Source organism: Coregonus clupeaformis, chromosome 5 (genome assembly GCF_020615455.1).
Source record: "Coregonus clupeaformis isolate EN_2021a chromosome 5, ASM2061545v1, whole genome shotgun sequence".
Lineage (NCBI taxonomy): Eukaryota > Metazoa > Chordata > Actinopteri > Salmoniformes > Salmonidae > Coregonus > Coregonus clupeaformis.
Genome location: NC_059196.1, coordinates 14,859,235 through 14,878,086, shown reverse-complemented (window position 1 = coordinate 14,878,086; position 18,852 = coordinate 14,859,235). Strand labels below are relative to the sequence as shown.

At 43.9% G+C, this 18,852-nt stretch overlaps 1 protein-coding gene across 3 annotated transcripts; it reads right to left on the bottom strand.

The window, feature by feature from the left end:
• Positions 1-1,312: 1,312 nt before the first annotated feature.
• On the bottom strand, positions 1,313-18,073 carry LOC121562730. Of its 3 annotated transcripts, none has more exons than XM_041874916.2 (12): positions 17,847-18,073; positions 8,802-9,112; positions 8,391-8,541; positions 8,015-8,197; positions 7,643-7,780; positions 7,179-7,373; positions 6,641-6,860; positions 6,351-6,451; positions 5,488-5,742; positions 3,831-3,983; positions 3,487-3,545; positions 1,313-3,049 (listed from the first exon to the last, which is right to left on the bottom strand). In XM_041874916.2, exons 2-12 carry the CDS (start codon positions 9,077-9,079, stop codon positions 2,824-2,826), a joined length of 1,959 nt encoding a protein of 652 aa, XP_041730850.2. In that variant the 5' UTR covers positions 9,080-9,112; positions 17,847-18,073; the 3' UTR covers positions 1,313-2,823. The 3 variants fall into 3 exon arrangements, with proteins under 3 accessions (XP_041730850.2, XP_041730856.2, XP_041730864.2); XM_041874922.2 differs by lacking the exon at positions 17,847-18,073 and adding an exon at positions 11,333-11,566; XM_041874930.2 differs by lacking the exon at positions 17,847-18,073 and adding an exon at positions 11,333-11,566 and having other exon boundaries at positions 8,802-9,018.
• Positions 18,074-18,852: the final 779 nt, after the last annotated feature.

Below are 18,852 nucleotides of genomic sequence, written 5' to 3'. Positions count from 1 at the left end.
ATTGCAAACAAAGGTTTCTGTACCTAATATTAAGTTCTGCTTTTCTGATGTATCAAATACTTATGTCATGCAATAAAATGCAAATTAATTACTTAAAAATCATACAATGTGATTTTTTGGATTTTTGTTTTAGATTCCATCTCTCACAGTTGAAGTGTACCTATGATAAAAATTACAGACCTCTACATGCTTTGTAAGTAGGAAAACCTGCAAAATCGGCAGTGTATCAAATACTTGTTCTCCCCACTGTGTATATATATATATATATATATATAGTTTGTATTAATATTTTTGGGCTCTGAGGCTGTGAAATGAACTGCTGGTGCTCTAGCAGGAATATAGCAAAACAAATCACTTTGCTTCAGAGAATCATATCCACACACAGACAAAGAAAAACAACAGGTCCTTTCATCTCAGCATTTACTAGATTGGCCTAAAAACATTGGCCAGTACTTTACAGTTAGAGAAGGATTCTGGCATAAATCCAGGGGAATAAAGACATTCTTCACACTGGCTCTTACAGTATGCACACTTGCTGTGCAAGCAGTACATCACCATGTCAGTGCTTCTGATAAGTACATCAGAAGTCAGCTGGAAAGGTCCGTTTACTCAGAATGTCTCGGAGGACAAGTCTCATTTACTCAGGCGCCTGAGCAGACACCCGTTTCTCCCCTGGGCCCACAATGCTCGTCCTTCAAGGGAAAATAGCAGCATTTATTTGTTCTGTTTTTACAGTCATTTGGCAGGTGGCACCAGATACCCGGCAGTATATCACGGTCCAGAGTCCAATCTAGTGCGCCGTGCCCCTCAGTCTCTACGCAGGTCCTAAAATATATTGTTAACAGTTGTGCCAAACACACACAAACAGGCATTTTGCTCTCTATATCGTCTCCCCCTCTGCGAGTCATTGGGATAAAAGGGCAACCAACCAAACAGCATAGAATGAATACATTGCAATTTGCCTCATTAGCATGGGTGAACTGAGTGGCCCTGTTAGTGAAGGCCTATCAGACTATGGTCTCCTCTTTAGCCATTCATACCTGAACCTATGCATCAGAATCCACGTTCACTGGCAAGCCATGGTGTTGAAAGGCCATCTGAAAATTCTTCCAACATTAACTTATTTGCGCACTAATTGAATTTGAAACATTCTTGAGCGCATTTTTTGCATGCGCCAGTACAAAACCCCCTTTCAGTTCACCCACTAGCCCAAATACTTGCTGGCCGTCGCACTATGGCGAAGTCAGAATCACACGACATACCATTCCACACACATTCCATAGTAGAAGAAAAATAGATATATACCCCTCGATTTGTTCTCACACTGGTCTTTAATTTCATGATGCATGTACAGATCTGGAACTCCACATAAAAAACAGGAATCCTCTCTACTGTATAAAGGGGAAGATAAAAAAAATCATCCATTAATGCAAGAAACTCAAGCATCTGATTTGTTACGCTTTGCTACATTTCCACGCTGATACACACTGGACGGACAACAATCCAAAATATGTGCAAACACTCCCCCACAAACACACACAAGTATAAGGCAGGCATATTCCAACATTTTCAGATGAGGTGCATGTACCTCACATAATATTATGGAGTAGAAATATATATATTTAATTCACTTCTTAGACTTTGACATTACATTTGTTACGTTGTATAGATGAGATCCAGGATTGTATCCACTGTGTCAAAATATAAGCATTGACCATTAACTATTACATAACACATACGTTATGTTTAGAGGCTTCCACTGTGTCTTCACTGGCCTCAGATGCATTTGCTTTTGGCTGATTGTTTTCCAGCTGGACCCCTTTGGCATCGCAGCAGATATAAAAGAAATGCATTGATTATATACTAACAACCCCTCACACATGCAAACAAGGTCACACACATGCACAGAAGCAGTACAAAATGACTGATCATTTATCCTAAGTGCATTAGCCAGGTCACCTATCCCATTGACCTACACATTACTTACACATGAGGTATCTCTGCAAGTCTCCCTAGTAAGTCTGAACTCGGGCATTCAGTATCATTCATTTGCAGAAACCCCATGTGAAATCGAGAGCTTGGGACTATAACGATCTATCTGCAAAAAGATGATGATTCGGAGATAATTGGCTTTAAAGTTCCGAACCCTCATTGGTTTGAAAGGTGTCTGCAATGTTTATCTTGTATTCTTTTGAATTTAACAACATTCATTGGGGTATTTAGAGTACTATATAGGTAAAGAACATTGATCAGAACAAGGCTGTCAATAACTCAATTTTGACTAAAATGCAGATATAACCTTCTAGTCCCAAGCTCTCACAATATAGAGTGCAGGATAAATTGAAAGCTCTCTTTAGCTTTGACATAATACATTTGACATAATACATATTGATATACAGATAATTTGTACTGTCTTATCAAATGCCCAAAGAGAAATGCTCAAAGTATTTGCCGTTATTAAGTCTTCCATATAGACTATAATCACCACATAAATAAGTTACAAACCCATCAACAAAAGTGCTACCATGGTACAGTAAGACATATTACGAATGCCATTAGAGATCGTTATAAATGAGGCCTATTAAGTAATGAGCCACTTCTGCCAGCAGGCTGGTGCAGGGATTCAGATAATAAATACCAAGCCCACATTTTGATTGGGCCCAATAGTTCTTAATCTCTCATACGGCCTCCTTGTTAATGCCTTACTCATGGCTTTGAAATGCAAAGGCATTCTGGGACTGTCCCCCCTAAAGCAGGTGTGTTCCGGGCTCACCAGGGGTTTGTTGTGCCCCCTGTGACAACCTTCTGGGACACTTTTGTCCCTCAGGTTGGCGGGGGCCCGTTGACGTAGCGCAGAGCCAGTTGGAAGGAGCGGGCCAGGGAGTTGGAGCGGTGGCACTCTGGGTCCATGAGGAGTGCTGTGGACCAGACCAGCAGGGCTAGAAACACAGCCAGCAGGACGACCAGGAACACTGGGCTCCTCAGAGTCTCTAGTACCCACACGGCCCATGAGCTGCACTGGGTTTGTCTGTTAGGGCACTCATTTGGCCTACAGGAGGAGTGGGGAAATGGATAGAAGGTGTGTGATAGAATTACAGTCTCAGCATCATTTAAGTCAGGGGTTGTTTTTGACCTTGGGGACTGGGAGTGTGTGATGTTTAAAATTTCACATGGAGAAGTGAGATTTGCTATCACAGTCTAATTGGTATTGATTGGAATATCAAATGTGAAATGTCACGACAGGTATTTGCAGTGTATCTATGTATAATAAGTAAAAACGATGATAGTACAGTAATAAGTTTAACCAAAGCATTGAATATTAAAACATATAGGCTGTGTTTACACAGGCAGACCAATTCTGATCTTTTGCCCAATTATTGGCAAAAGACCTGATTGGTCAAAATACAAATAATTGGGCAAAAGATCAGAATTGGTCTGCCTGTTTAAAGGCAGCCATAGTTTCCACGTGAATAAGACTTTACTCACCATTGCTGACTATGAACCACCTCCCATGAGGCATTGCAGCGCGGCTCTTCCTCTCGAGACTGGCAGAGAAACAGAGGAATCAACAGAGAGAGGGATTGTGTACAAACACACATATACACACACACAGCCAACCCGACAGAGGATGCATTCATTTTGGCCTCTGCTCTGTAGGCCTATACAACTTTTTACAAGGCAGCTGGCAAAGGTTTGAACTTTTAGTGTGATCTGTGATCTGAATACAACCCGTCATCTTCAGTACATTGAAGACACAACAGATGAATAGACTTCATTTTACAAGCTGCCATTAACAGTTATGGCAATGATAAATAATGTGATACTGTTACCTGTGGGTTTGATTGAAGTCTACAAGTCATCCTATCAGACTGGAGCTGGAGGTCACATGACTGTGAGGTGCAGGGGGCCAAACACAGCTCCTGGGGGTGTGTCTGAACGGGGATGTCCCCGAGACTGTGGCTTCCCTCAGAGCAACCAGCACGCTGACACATATACACAGAGCAGTTTGGGTTACGGCACAGGCTAGAACCATTCTACATGACAGTGTCTCTATGCAACAAAGGCCAATTGTAAATCAAAAGAAACTTAGAGATGTGGTCCAATGAGGTTGCCGCGCGCACACACACAGACCACACACACACACCCCCTCTCTCATGGGACCGACCCATCAGCCCCTCGTCAGCACCTCTCCCTTAATCCACTCACTGGGTTCTGACGAGCGCTCGTGACCTATGCTGTGTCTTGTCTTTATGCGCTCGCCTGCAATTACAACAGACATTAAAAAGCCAGTTAACGCCAGGGCTCTCCGCCGTCCCTGTAAAGCTGACAATTAAGCCACGAGCGCAAAGAAATGACAAGAGCCCCTTTGAAATGGAAATGGTTCCTCTACAAGGTTTGAGTCTTTGCAGTGAAATCAGGCTTTCCATCAGCACAGCGATTCACTTTCTTATGGACGTGTCCCCCTCTGGCGAACAGAATGCTTTAGTCAGGCTGGGCTTCAGACAGCTTAATTAGAAATAAATGTTCCTCGGCCGTTTTTGTTTTGGTGACACTTAAAAACGTAGCCTCTGCTACACCGATACATTTATAAATCACCATTTTATTGATTTGTTTACGAGCGAAACAATGTATAAAATAGACACTTTGTAGGCGATTTGACACCCAAAATAGGGGGCAATGAATTTAAAGCTGCATGCAATGACACAAAACACTGAGTGTTCGATTTAATAATAATATGCCATTTAGCAGACGCTTTTATCCAAAGCTACTTACAGTCATGCGTGCATACATTTTTTGTTGTTGTGTATGGGTGGTCCCGGGGATCGAACCCACTACCTTGGCGTTACAAGCGCCGTGCTCTACCAGCTGAGCTACAGAGGACCACAAAACTAGATTTACATGATTCTATGGATATTGACTTTTCCATGATGCCACTTGCAGTGAATTCTCCATGCATTTTTGCAAATACTTTATGGAAAAGTCGATTCCTAGAGCTTTTCACAGTAAAAGTGAGCCTTTTCCACGAAGCAGGTCTGCATAGACCCAAACACTTGTGTGTACAGTATGTCTCACTGTACATGCTCCTCTCTGGATCAATGGTACTAAAGAGGAACACAAGCAGAACCTAATCAGTGTGGAAGGTCAGGAGTCTTGTGGAGGCTCCAGGGCACAATTCTCTGCCGTTCCAGAAAGCTACACAGATGCGAAGATGGTCAAGTGATGCAGTATGCTGCTCAATGAAGGCTACTGTTGCTAGCAGCTCATTCCTCCAACTATACTCATTTCAGACTGCAGCGGCTATTATTTTTTGGGTGTGGGCCAAGTCGAATGTCCTCAAAGGATCAGAGGGTTTCTGTCTAAGTCATTATTTCCACCAATTAACTGAGACTATGATGAATTCTAATTTGGAGGAGATATTATGGGTCAGAGGGGACACTAGATCCGTTTGTTAAAAGGCAGAGGAGTTTTACTGGGTTTAAGGCGTACCTTCCGAGTACTGTCGGTCTGGACAGCCTTGGAGCAGGCTCTGTGCTGTTGGACCGAGGGGACGGTGTGTCTGTGCGTCTGTCCCAGCCAAGCGCTGATGCGAGCAGGGTCAAAGGTTACAGGCTCCGGGGAGGGTCCGTCGGGCGTGGAGGTCATCCAGTGGCCAGAGAGTAGAGGTCTGCCATCTCGGACACTCTGGGTCGTGGAAGGTGAGAACACCTCTGGACCTGCATACTCAAACCTCCTCTCCGGCCTCTGGAAACACCAGCCACAACCAAGTGAGGATAGATTGTTAATTCCAGGTAACATTACACAAACACATTTCATTGAGATTTTCTGCTTTAATATGCAAAAACCCTCAGAGGCTTTGATGTCTTTATATTGCTGGCTTAATCAGATGCTAAAAATCAGTCCTACACTACTGTATCACTATTAATTCCAATGGGTTTTGGTTTGGAGTTCAACTGCAGTGCAACACAATCAGTACTATATTAGTCAGACCAGCAAAACAAAACTTCTCGCTACTGACAACGATGATAATGGAAGAATTGGCTTTAGACTTAACTAGAAACAGAGAGCTAAGATTGCTTTTTCTCACACACACATTCTCCACCTCTCTCACACACACAGCACACACAATAACTCCTTGTTAATGCCTCATCATAATTTCAATGGATCATTTGTTTCACACTGACAAGTGGATGCACATACTTCAGTATACACTGTCCAATGAATTATTCAAATTCCTTTGCCAGTTGAACACAAGTTTACATTCCTGATAACATTGCAAAAACATGTCGACCTGTGTGTGGCCGAGCGAAGCGCCAGAATACAGATCAGTAGGAGGAGCTCAGTCTACTCACCATTTCCTCTGCTGCTCTGTTAGTTATTTCAGACTGAGAGCCTATGGAGTTGAGGTAAGTCCGCCTCTTCACACCATCTCTGGCCAATGGCTTTTCTCTATCTGTTTGAATGACACAAGCACACCTCAAATCTGGTGCCAAGCCTCACCGACACACATCGAAAACAATGACAGCGTTAATCATTTAAAATGTTGTCATGGCATCACAATAGTCGAGGATAGAACAAGTGGATTATTCCATCAGCGTCATTAACCTTTTTAAAATCCATAGTAAATTATTTCATTGCCTACTTGTGTTGGCGCTGAAATATGACAAGTCAGCGTCGTCATGGGAGACGGGGCCCCCGATGTCAACGGAGGGGTCCCACTCCAGCACCATGTGGTCCAGGTTGGGGGGGTTCTGCTGGTCTGGGGCACTGCTCTTCTCAAAAACTCCATCCTGCTCCAACAGGATCTCAGACGGACAGCCGGAGTCAGAGGCTTGAGTCAGTACCCAGTCATCCTCAAACACCTGAGGTAGGGCAGATAGGGAGAGGGAGGAAAGGAGGAGGTATAAATGGAAGAGAAGAACTATAAGGATGCTATAAAACACACTAATGGTAGAGTGGTTCTCAGTGTTTGGCCTGGAACAGCTGATCAGAGCCAAGAGAAAAATGGGCATATTCCACAACCCAAAATCACCTCTCCTTTCTTCACTAGCTTCCTTTAATCCATATAGCCCTTTCAGAACGGTGGACAGAAGCTTAGAAGAAGAGTGACGTAATTGTGCAGAAAAGCAGGGCCTTAGAGTGGCTGGTGCAGTTAAAGATAAATGTTAAGCAGAGCCTACCAGTCTCATGCTGAGCAGGCGAGTGTGCAGACGGCCCACTCCCTCAAATACGTGGGCACAGTAGACCAGCAGCTCCTGCAGCCCCTCCTCGATGTCTTGGGCATCCTCTGGCTCGCTCCTCTGGATCAGCGCCTCGCCCCGCTCCAGGAGACCGTTCAGACGCACCGCATTCTCCCCCACTGCCTCCTGAAAGCTCTGAGGCCACACACACACACACACACCGCACAGCCAATCAGGGAGGACACATTTACCAGGGGAAAGGCCATAAGAATAGGTACTGGAATCAGGTAGAAGCAAGTCAGGCTAATGTGAAAGGGACAGTTAATGGGAATTACAGATAAAAGACCAGGTAAAGCAGATGCATAGCAAAATTATGTTAGGCATGAGTGAGGACCACTGACTGCGTGGTCAGATTACTTGGCTGGTCAGTCCTGTCCAGTACAGTCCTAGGCCAGGTCCGTTACCTGCAGCTCCCGCATCTTGTCACAGGTGTCCCTTCCAGAGAAGTGTTCCACCTCGGTCAGCCTAAGGTCCATGTCAGCAAGCCACACAGCCATCTCCTCCCTCTGGCCCTCAAACTCCTCCCGCTGGGACACACAGTGCTGGGGGAGGGGCAGGAGGAGACGGGGTAGGAAAGAGAGCACGTGAAGCGAGAGAGGGGGGAAGAGGAGAAAATAAAAAATTGCAGGCCAAGAGAGGTGAAGGCAGTTTGTCCTCCGAGCAATGCTGGCATCTGAATACATTTGGGAGAAATCGGATATAGCGTCCCCTATATTCACTGTCTTAGATATCTGTGTGATGGAGGAAGGGAGTATCTTGTATCTTGCACATATTACCTTGAGTCTGCGGCAGACACTCTCAATGGTTCCATGTAGGCGGTCCCAGCGCTGACCACAGTCCCTGGCCATGCCAATCAGGCGTGAACGCATGGCCCCATCAAAGAGCCTGGTTAAGGTCCTGTTCCTAAGGGTCAGGCTGTCCAGCTGCACCAGCCGAGCCCCAGCCTGGGTCCTCAGGCTCTGGAAGGGGAGAGCACAACAGCTGGGGGTTTAGATAGAACAAAAGAGAGATACTTGTTCTTCTATTATACAGGTGAACAAAACAGTTCCGTAATAACATCTCTATTAAATTTGTAATAACAATGACTGAGGACATGAACACCAACATGGGGCTTTAGATGGCCATTAGATGGTCTGATCTGGTCTCTTTTACCTCAAACTTCTTGAGTTCCTCCTTGGCAGTGACAAAGAGCACATGGGCAGATCTGGGGGAGTCGGCAGACTTCTCAGCCAATCGGAGCCAGTCGCCGAGAGAGCAGTACTCCTTCATGAATTCATGCCATAGTGCCCATTTTCTTTCCAACCTTTGCGAGATAAACAAACAAAAGGCCAGACTCGTAAACGGAAAAGCACATTGCTTAGGGTAGTATGGTTCTCTGCTAGGAGAGACTGCAGTATCGGCTGTTGATCAATACAATCTACATTCCATTAATTAACTGTCCATGTTAATTAGGTCTTAATCCTTCAAAATCAGCAAATACACTTGAGAAAACCCCATTGGGGTCAGAAGAGAAAACAAATGTGTTGAGGAGTTGAGAAAGGGGCTTAACAGATACACACTCACTGGACACATCCATCCAGAGAAGGGCTTCCATCTTGGATCAAGTAGGTTCCCAGTGTCAGACAGTCTTGGGGCTCCTCACTGATCTCTAGTAGAGGCAGGAAGTGGGACTCGGAAAGTAGCGGCTCAGTGTGCTCTAGGATAAGGTCCAATCCCAAGGGGCTGTTCACAGACTGGGTAGCGACTCGACGTTCATCCTCTTCCGACATTATGTCACTTCCTGTGGTACAGGGACAACAGTGTCCATGACTACCGGCTGGGAGTGGCACCTCCACAGGCATCTTGGGCTCCACCTGTCACCTGGGCGGCCCCACCTGTTTGGGGTGGGAAAGTGTCACCGCATTACAACACTCCGAAATGAGGTGAGAATTCTTATTATTATTTATTTATTTATTTATTTTCATACTGGCCCCCTGTGGGAAACGAACCCACAACCCTGGCGTTGCAAACGCCATGCTCTACCAACTGAGCTACACGGGACTATAACACATATACTCAACGCAATTCATTTCAAAGCATTTTTCACAGTAACATAACCTCTATAGTATGTTATCAGATGGAGCCTACATGCTTTCAATGCACTCAGTAAAGGTGCCATCTTTAAAAACAACTATCATCAAGGGTGGGATGTCTTTGAGTACACTCAGTGTTGGGTGAGCACCTGAGTTCACCCTGATGGTTTATTCATATAAGTAATTACAAATAGAGTTCTGAATGACTGCCCAGGAATTGAGAGAGACAGCGCAGATGGCGCGTAGCTGAATGGCTCTCCCAAAGTGAGGCAACTATCCGAATGGCCAAGCGGTTATTTTCTGGGCCATCTAATCGTTTTGTAGTAGCAATCACTCTTATGAATTATGACTCAGCGGTTCCACACTTCAGACCATTCTAAAGGGGGTTAGGAGCTGAAAACAGAGGATGTTTTCACATTACGGACTATTGAATAGGAAATGAAAACAGTAAAGAGTAGTCTTTCGGTCTCATCGATGTTGACATTATCAATTTATGCCTGCCTTTAGAAAAACATACAACAAAAGCTGAGGGTGTGTAATTAAACTAGTCTGAAACATGCTCTTGTCTGGTCATGTAGGCCCTGTATGTTCAATCCTGGTTGTTTGTCTGTCATCTCTACAGTATAGTAAAGTATAATAGTTTCTCTCGCTTTTATTCAGTGATTGACGGCACACTGGGCAGCAGCCTGTCAGATAACGTTTCAGAGTGGGCACAGGTTTCTGAGGCAGTCAGATCTTTGATAGTCGCGGGGGAACTTCAGTGGGGTCGCCAAAAACAAAACAAAAACTTAAGAGTACAGATTATTGTATGGGACAATATACAAACATTTTTGAGAAAGATAATTGTATTTATTGGTTTCTTTTCATTTTGATGTAATGAATTGAAGGTTATTTGTTGATGCAAAAATTTTAAATTTACAAATTTGAAGGTTGTGTCATTAGATTTTGGGTGGGGTCGCGAGAAATTCTTGGGGGACAAAAATGGGGTCCCCAGAAATTCTGGCTAAAGAAAATGGGGTCCCCGCTAAAAATGTTTGAATACCTCTGATTTAGAGAGATTTCTTGCATTCATTACTTTTTGATGCAGTCTTCTCATTGTCATTCATAACTAATTCCCATGTTGCCATGCTTCAGGGCGGAAGGAATGTCAATATGTGAAAGGAATGACAGCTCCTTCCAGGGGAAGTAGAACAGTGTGGAGGATGTTTCCAATACACATCACTGGCAATCTGCAATCCCACCTGTCAGAGTCCATCGACCCAACTGTCTATACTTAGTATTCCTTTCATATCCTCCAGAAGAACATTCAGGATTGCAGAAGTTCTTTAGTCAATGCAGAGATTTCACTATCAAGTTTGAACTCTTGGCAAACTACTTACGTGGTTCTCGGTTGGTTCATTTGTGTGGCACAAAGCTGTGAGATACTCTCCATTTGAGCCAACCTCTCAGAGAGTGGTTGGCTCAACTGAAGTTAATGACTAAACTGAAGTCCATAGGTCACAGAAACTGCCAGGAAAAACTTTATGCCGGGCAGATGTGAGGCCAGGCTGTCGGTGGAGTCTAATAACTACAATCATCATGTGTGATACAGTTATGGACCACATCAATAAAAATGGAAGGGGATGATTTTATGACCCAAAAGTAATTAGTGCTTATCTCACGGCGACAGCAAACAGGGAGCACGAGGTTCACATGGTTACCAAGGCGTTATGCCAACCCAATCTGCTCACATTACTAGTGTTGTCAATAAAATGTCCCATAAACAACTTGATTGAGATGCCCTGGAGACTCAATACTTCACAACAAGTTAACACAGGAGTGTTCTTTTCCATGGCAGTTCTTTTTTATGCAGAGTTAAATAGAAATCTAGACAGTGGAAGTAGCCTGTAGGCTCTTTAAGAATTCCCTCAGCCTTGGAGGCTGATAAATCACTTCTTCACAATTGTGCCCAGAAGAGTTATGAGGGCACCACTGTGGCCCTGGCAGAAGAAAATGCCAAATAGATTTTCCCCGGTCCCTTACCTGCTGAATGTGCCATGGAAGGACAGCTACTCTGCTACCGGGGGAAAACGGACCCCTCCGGGCTAATGTCACACTTGATAATCCAGCACAACAGACTGACTGCTGCAGCACCGACCAGCCTGAGATTGACCTCTGCCCTTAGACTAATCATCCAGAGTGAGACAGGGAATAACACTACCAACAAGACACAAATGTATCAATGGTCATCTTCCCCTCTTCAGATAGAAGAGAATGCAGGGCTTTCAAAATGGCTGCCAGCCAGCCATTGGTTAAATATTAATATAAACACCATGAAATGTCCTTTTCTTTTTCCTCATGAGAGAGCAGCATCAGTCAGTCACATCTCAACATTCATAACCGTGTGTGGCTGATTGCTCCATCACAAGAGGGCACAGAGTCACTGGATTGGGCCTCGAGGCGATGGAGTTGAAAATCGAAAGCAGTTTTATTACTTTTGTACCTGTTAGGGGAGCTCACTCCATTCTGGAGAATAATGGAACCCGCAGATGTCACAGCTTCTAAAGGGCACTCATGTCATTTCTGCAGGCTGGGAGTGAGAGAGAGGGCTGGGTGGCAACGAGGCTCCAGATCTATGTTGAGAGGTTAATCAATTCTCCAGTGTTGAGTGGTGTGTGTGTGTGTGTGTGGGAGGGGGTTAGGGTTGCAGTATATGATGGAAGCTGACAGCCGGTAGTTTTGAGTAACATGTAATTCCATGGGGGCTCGTATCAGAATCTCAGGTTTCTACACATACACGCCTGTATCATATACGCCCTCCATAAAAATGTCATGGTTAGGTTTCAGTCCCTCTCTAGACAGCACAAAGGACAGGGGCCTTCCCTGGCTGCAGGTGATGATACTGTCCCAATAGGCTACTTCTCAATGACAGTACATGTACTCTGTTAAATCTCCCTCTTTACAGTATGGCAAAGGCCATCAGTGTATATACAGTGAGGGAAAAAAAGTATTTGATCCCCTGCTGATTTTGTACGTTTGCCCACTGACAAATAAATGATCAGTCTATACTTTTAATGGTAGGTTTATTTGAACAGTAAGAGACAGAATAACAACAACAAAAAATCCAGAAAAACACATGTCAAAAATGTTATAAATTGATTTGCATTTTAATGAGGGAAATAAGTATTTGACCCCCTCTCAATCAGAAAGATTTCTGGCTCCCAGGTGTCTTTTATATAGGTAACGAGCTGAGATTAGGAGCACACTCTTAAAGGGAGTGCTCCTAATCTCAGTTTGTTACCTGTATAAAAGACACCTGTCCACAGAAGCAATCAATCAGATTCCAAACTCTCCACCATGGCCAAGACCAAAGAGCTCTCCAAGGATGTCAGGGACAAGATTGTAGACCTACACAAGGCTGGAATGGGCTACAAGACCATCGCCAAGCAGCTTGGTGAGAAGGTGATAACAGTTGGTGCGATTATTCGCAAATGGAAGAAAGACAAAATAACTGTCAATCTCCCTCGGCCTGGGGCTCCATGCAAGATCTCACCTCGTGGAGTTGCAATGATCATGAGAACGGTGAGGAATCAGCCCAGAACTACACGGGAGGATCTTGTCAATGATCTCAAGGCAGCTGGGACCATAGTCACCAAGAAAACAATTGGTAACACACTACGCCGTGAAGGACTGAAATCCTGCAGCGCCCGCAAGGTCCCCCTGCTCAAGAAAGCACATCTGAAGTTTGCCAATGAACATCTGAATGATTCAGAGGAGAACTGGGTGAAAGTGTTGTGGTCAGATGAGACCAAAATGGAGCTCTTTGGCATCAACTCAACTCGCCGTGTTTGGAGGAGAAGGAATGCTGCCTATGACCCCAAGAACACCATCCCCACCGTCAAACATGGAGGTGGAAACATTATGCTTTGGGGGTGTTTTTCTGTTAAGGGGACAGGACAACTTCACCGCATCAAAGGGACAATGGACAGGGCCATGTACCATCAAATCTTGGGTGAGAACCTCCTTCCCTCAGCCAGGGCATTGAAAATGGGTCGTGGATGGGTATTCCAGCATGACAATGACCCAAAACACACGGCCAAGGCAACAAAGGAGTGGCTCAAGAAGAGGCACATTAAGGTCCTGGAGTGGCCTAGCCAGTCTCCAGACCTTAATCCCATAGAAAATATGTGGAGGGAGCTGAAGGTTCGAGTTGCCAAACGTCAGCCTCGAAACCTTAATGACTTGGAGAAGATCTGCAAAGAGGAGTGGAACAAAATCCCTCCTGAGATGTATGCAAACCTGGTTTCCAACTACAAGAAACGTCTGACCTCTGATTGCCAACAAGGGTTTTGCCACCAAGTACTAAGTCATGTTTTGCAGAGGGGTCAAATACTTATTTCCCTCATTAAAAAGCAAATCAATTTATAACATTTTTGACATGCATTTTTCTGGATTATTTTTCTTGTTATTCTGTCTCTCACTGTTCAAATAAACCTACCATTAAAATTATAGACTGATCATGTCTTTGTCAGTGGGCAAATGTACAAAATCAGCAGGGGATCAAATACCTTTTTCCCCTCACTGTAGTACAGTCCAAAGACAATGGACGTCATGTCACCATTTCTGCACAGATTAGAGTAACTACCTGCCCATGAATAGGGATATGACAAGTGAACTAATGCCAGCTAACGCCCACAATGTGCATGCGTCATTCTACTGTCAGGGTAGGGGTGGAGAGCGGCAAAGCAGGTGCATCTTGGTAGTTTTCCATAACAATACCCGCATTTGAATAAGTGAGACGGAGCTGAATGAACCTAAACAGTGAAACTGCTGTCTGCTATGGAAGAAAAAAACAAAACCTCTCCGGCTCAGACAAAAGGTAAGCTACTGACGTCATCAGCAAATGATGGCCCAGACGAGCGCTGCTGCGCGAGACAAATGAAAAATAATGACAGCGTCAACACAGCCATTAAAGTGTGATTGGCCGCTGACATTTCCTTGCCTTGATGGATGCTTCGTCAGCTGACACCGGTAGCATCCTGGATCACCTGATGGACAGGCTGGGAGCGGGAAGCGGGGACATTACCAGGGAAAAGAGGATCGTTAACCTGTGGAGTCAGTCTGCTATTCAGTCCTTGACAGAACGTATTAACTGTCATTTGGCTAACATTGACTCAACCTCCAGATCACGTACTGCTGGCTAGTGGGACAGTGTCCGGGGACAATAACTGGCAATTGCATCCCTTTAGCCGTCTGATTTGCAGTGGACACTAAAAGTTTATAGGCAGCTGGGACAGGTTGTTCTTTGTCGGTGTGTGCAGGCAGCTCCTCTCCTCCTCTTCTGATGGTGAAAAAAACTAACAGTTATTGGTATGCTGGTCCAATGCCTGGAGCAGAGGCTCAGGGCTGAACAGACCAAGGCACCACACCACTGCATTAATCACATTTATCTGCCTGGATTGTATTAGATGGGCTCTACCACGTAGTTAGTCTTGCTCAACAAAACGAAACTTTGACTTCAGCACTTTTTAGTCCATGCCAACTAGTTCAGTACTTCAACAACTCTGAGGGTGAATGCAGTTCAATTGAAAGGATTAGGCACAGTATGAAGAATTAAACAAATAGCAAGCACATAGAGCCATTGGAAACATGACATACTATTTGTGAAAAGTGACAACTGTGCACGTCACCATAGATGAAATAATGACATCTTTACAAAACACCTAGATCCATTCTCCTCCCAACAGTTAGCATGCCTATTGACACGTTTCTAGTACCCATCCATGTTTTGCAGCGTGCCCGCCCACTCCCTTCTGTGCCATACCGCGGTCAGAGTGAGGAGCAGCAGCCGTGGAGGACATCTGGTGGGAACTACCAACGAGACGCAGACAAAATGGAGCATGGCTTCACGTCTTCGGCTGCTCCCTACCCATCCCCCTCAAACTCTCTCCCCTCACCCCCATGGCCCAGAGACTGCAGCCATTGTCTCTGGAACACAAAAGACTCACAAAGTGAACAAAATGTGCCTTTCTGCTGTCCGGATGGAGTGCGGAAGACAGGCCTGGGACACCTGATCTATCCCACTATCTGCACAGAGATAGAGGCAGCCAGGGAGAGAAACTCACCATCAGTCACCCTTGAACTGATACAAGATCAGAACACTTAACACGGTCAGTTGTGGGAGAGAAACGGAGCGTTCTTTCACCCTCCAACTAGTCTTTGCCTAAATTGAGCGAAAAATAGAAAGAAATTGCAGATACAAAATGAGAGGAGGTGAAGCAGAATAAGTGAGAGAGAAGAGAAACACTGACTGAAAGACTGAGAGGGAAAGATAGGAGAAACAGTGATAGAGTGAGTGAGTTGTGTACTGTAGCATCGAAACTGGGGGGGGGACAACAACACTCAGGCAAGATGTGTGCTGCATGTCCCTGGGACAATGCCCTCAGTGACTGAAAGACAAATATTAGTTTGTACCACTACTGCACTCTAATAAAAATGTGGTTAAACATCAAATACAAAACAAAAGCTTTCTCATATTTCATAGGCTGCTAGAATTACTGAGCTACCGAGCCTTCCCTACTAATATTTACTAAAAAGGTGGGTTTGGAAGCAATACAATGCTACATCGGTGAAATCCGACCCCATGTTTCCAACAGCAATACCTCAGTCTGTAGATTTCAATTGTCTGTATAGTGTATACTCGCCTAAAGTAGGTGATGAGTACAAGACAACGAAGACAGAAAGAAATTATGTGAACACAATGGAACAAGAGGCTGGGCTCAAGTACACTTTAGGTTACACAGATTATCCTTGGTGTCAGATACACCCCTCATTAAAAGAGATTTTATCTAATGTTGTGCTTGATCAGGCATGGGAAACTGGTGCTCTGGAGAACATGGCTATACTATCGCTAAGAGGAGAGAGAGAAAAAAACCATTCACAAAGAGAGCCCAGCACTGAAGAGTACAATGGCTTTGTGGGGATCATCTTTGTCCAAATGCAGAGCACATTCCTCCGTTAGTGACCGCACCTCTCTTTAGGGTGACCATCATGCAGCCACACACAATGCAGTATATAGGACATGGGAATGGAACTCAATTCTTAGCGGGCTGGAGCACTCACTCAATTAGATCAGCGGCTTGCAATGTTCCTTGTGTTCTACAATTCCTTTATTAGACGTCATCAGAGGAAATGAACAGAATTAAATGTGTTTGGCTAAATAACTAAAAAAGAGCAAGCTAATGAACACAACGGAAATTGACTGGAACGAAAGCCAACAAACACATAAACAACCTTTCGGGAAACAATTTAGAGGCCTGCGATGGAAGTCTGCAAGAGGGGCATAGACGGGACAGATAGAGAGACAATCAAAATGGATGTCTGGATGGAAACAAAAATAATCACAACACTGAGAAGTCCCTGTTATCAATTCATGTTGGTTACAGGAGAGCGTCAGGTAAATGAACCTGACCCTGAATCCAGTTCAGAAATCCTTTATCTGTTTATTTTCTCTCTTAGCTCCTCGTAGGGAGCTTGGAGAAACTCTACTGCCAGACGCTATTCTTGAGGAGCTGAGCCCCTGAAGAGGTTTGTAACCTTGAATGATGAGAGGGTATCATATCAATACTGACATGAGATAGGGCTGTAATTCTCCTTCTAATTAATGTCCTTACACCCTTTATCTCTAGTCAGGGATGGTACATTTGATAGTTATCCAAGTTATCCTGATACACGTCTGCTCACAAACTCATGAGTTGAGTTTCACCGTTTCACAGACAGCCAGTTGTCAGCCTTCTGGTCCCGGGCATGGCACTTGTCCGAAGGATGTTGCTGACTGATTCAGTAGTTAATTTGCCAACACCAATTTCTTCAGGTCAAGTACTTAAAGGAGCAGAATCATTTTATCTAATTGCTGGTCACTGATGAAAAAAGGACTGTCAAAGGGCTGTGAAGATACACTGTCATTCCCATTAGGCCTATACAAACTTTCTTTATTCACTGGCATTACAACGTTTTTAGACATCGGCCCGCAAAAGTGATGTGCAATTGTTCTGTAAAAGTGCTCTCTACCTTGTGAAAAGAGGAAAATTTTCAGTGAAACTTAGATGGCTGAGGAATATTTGGTTCCACTAGGAGCTGTAGGCCTAACAGTAAGGCTATTGATGCCACATCCTCAAAAAGCAATAACCTCAAGGCATGACAGGGAATCCACTTGTAACAATGAGTCATGCATGCTGTAGTTACATAGCATAGCAGCCAGACAATAACCGGTTCCTGATGAAAACAAATTACGTGTAAATTATACTTTAGGCCTACATGTTAGTACTACCGGAGATAAACACCACCCCTGCCTGTTCTTGGAACGAGTAATAACATTGACGAAATTAAAAATGTTTTGTTAATGACCCATTTTGTTGTCTCTCGCCAAACAAACACAACGTGAATGAAATAACATGTTGTAATTTGACATTTTAATAGGCCTTTTCGAAAGTTTAAACTATGTTGACGTCAAAAATCACCAATAGCATTGAGACAGGGAAACAAACAGGTAACTTACGATTGTCTACTTCGTCTGGATTCACAGGCAGGATTCATGCAGCTGGGAGGTCTTGACACTTGGAAGCCACATTTCGCTCGATGCCTAAATATGACAAATACCTATACCTATTTGTGCACGTTTAAAGCATCCAACCATAGGATGTAATTTGTGAAGTTGATCTGCTTTCTCTTGTAAATGCAATCACTTTCAGAAGAGCACACCGGTGTTATGAATGTAGCAGGTAACTTGACCTGTCACAGGTAGTTTGAAACCACACCCCTCAAACACTTACAGTACTTGCAGGCTCGCGCTCTACTCACCTGCATTAAACTTCCGCTTACCTAAATGTGTCACGTACTGACAATTCCCAAACAAAAATAGGATATATAAAACATGTTTTGCCTTATCCATTCTAATATAACTGAAAAATACAGTGGACAATTCAATGGAAGTTTCCCTTATTGATTTAAAAAAAAACTCAACAATCTTCATTTACATTTTTACATCTTCATCAAAGGTTATTTCCAGACTGTAATAAAAAAAAAGTCAAAGACAGATGTCTGGATCATTTGAAATACATGCAAATGTTTACATGTATCATACAGGCTGTGTGGCTCCTCTACCCCCTATATGTAATTATTCAAATGAAGGCATATTGTAGGCCAGTTACATAAGGATGGTATAAAAGAGGTTGAAGTGTATGAAAAATGTATTCACTCACTAACTGTAAGTCGCTCTGGATAAGAGCGTCTGCTAAATGACTAAAATGTAAATGTAAGTGAATTGCATACGATTTTCATTCTAAACTGCAGTCATCTTATACTCATATGAGTATGCTATCATTTTCACCCCAGTCGTCTTGAACACAGAGAATATCTTGTTAAATCTATTTGTCTCAGTCCTCCAGAAATAGTGGAGTGACTAGTATAAAGACGTGACTCATAAACCCTATGGTTTAGAGTAGACCCTGTGGTTTTAGGGGACAGTGAAATAAGATGGGATCTATACAGATTCAGGGTGCATT